This window comes from Penaeus monodon, chromosome 24 (genome assembly GCF_015228065.2).
Source record: "Penaeus monodon isolate SGIC_2016 chromosome 24, NSTDA_Pmon_1, whole genome shotgun sequence".
NCBI classification, from domain to species: domain Eukaryota; kingdom Metazoa; phylum Arthropoda; class Malacostraca; order Decapoda; family Penaeidae; genus Penaeus; species Penaeus monodon.
In genome coordinates this window covers 14,112,229-14,112,560 of record NC_051409.1, presented here as the reverse complement: position 1 = coordinate 14,112,560, position 332 = coordinate 14,112,229, and the positions used below count along the sequence as shown (strand labels likewise).

At 43.7% G+C, this 332-nt stretch overlaps 1 protein-coding gene across 1 annotated transcript in view; it reads left to right on the top strand.

The window, feature by feature from the left end:
- The window catches only part of LOC119588867 (calcium-activated chloride channel regulator 4-like), a 5,371-nt gene that overhangs the window by 2,128 nt on the left and 2,911 nt on the right, over window positions 1–332 (top strand). Inside the window, exon 6 of the mRNA XM_037937504.1 lies at window positions 70–160. Coding sequence (XP_037793432.1) covers window positions 70–160 — 91 coding nt within the window. The remainder of the gene's footprint in view (window positions 1–69; window positions 161–332) is intronic.

Genomic DNA, 332 nt, shown 5'->3' with positions numbered 1-332 from the left:
CAGTTGTGTAGAACAGACTTAGATATCAGCGGCAAAAACGAATTATGACCCTGGCTCCCTCTCCCGCAGGTAACCGACGGAGGCACGGCTGTCATCAACAGAGGCTTCCTCACGGCCCCAGCTCAGCGCACGCGTCGCGATATCAGGGAGACTATCGAAGGTTGGGTTTGGAATGTTTATTTCTCCTTAATAATTCTTCTTTTTTTTTGAAAGGGAATGCGAAATGCGAATCATTGTATTTAAAGGTTAAGAAAGTAAATGGATGGTTTGTACGATCATATACCAGTGATGTTTTTTCACCAACTATCAAGCAGCAAAGATCCATACATACA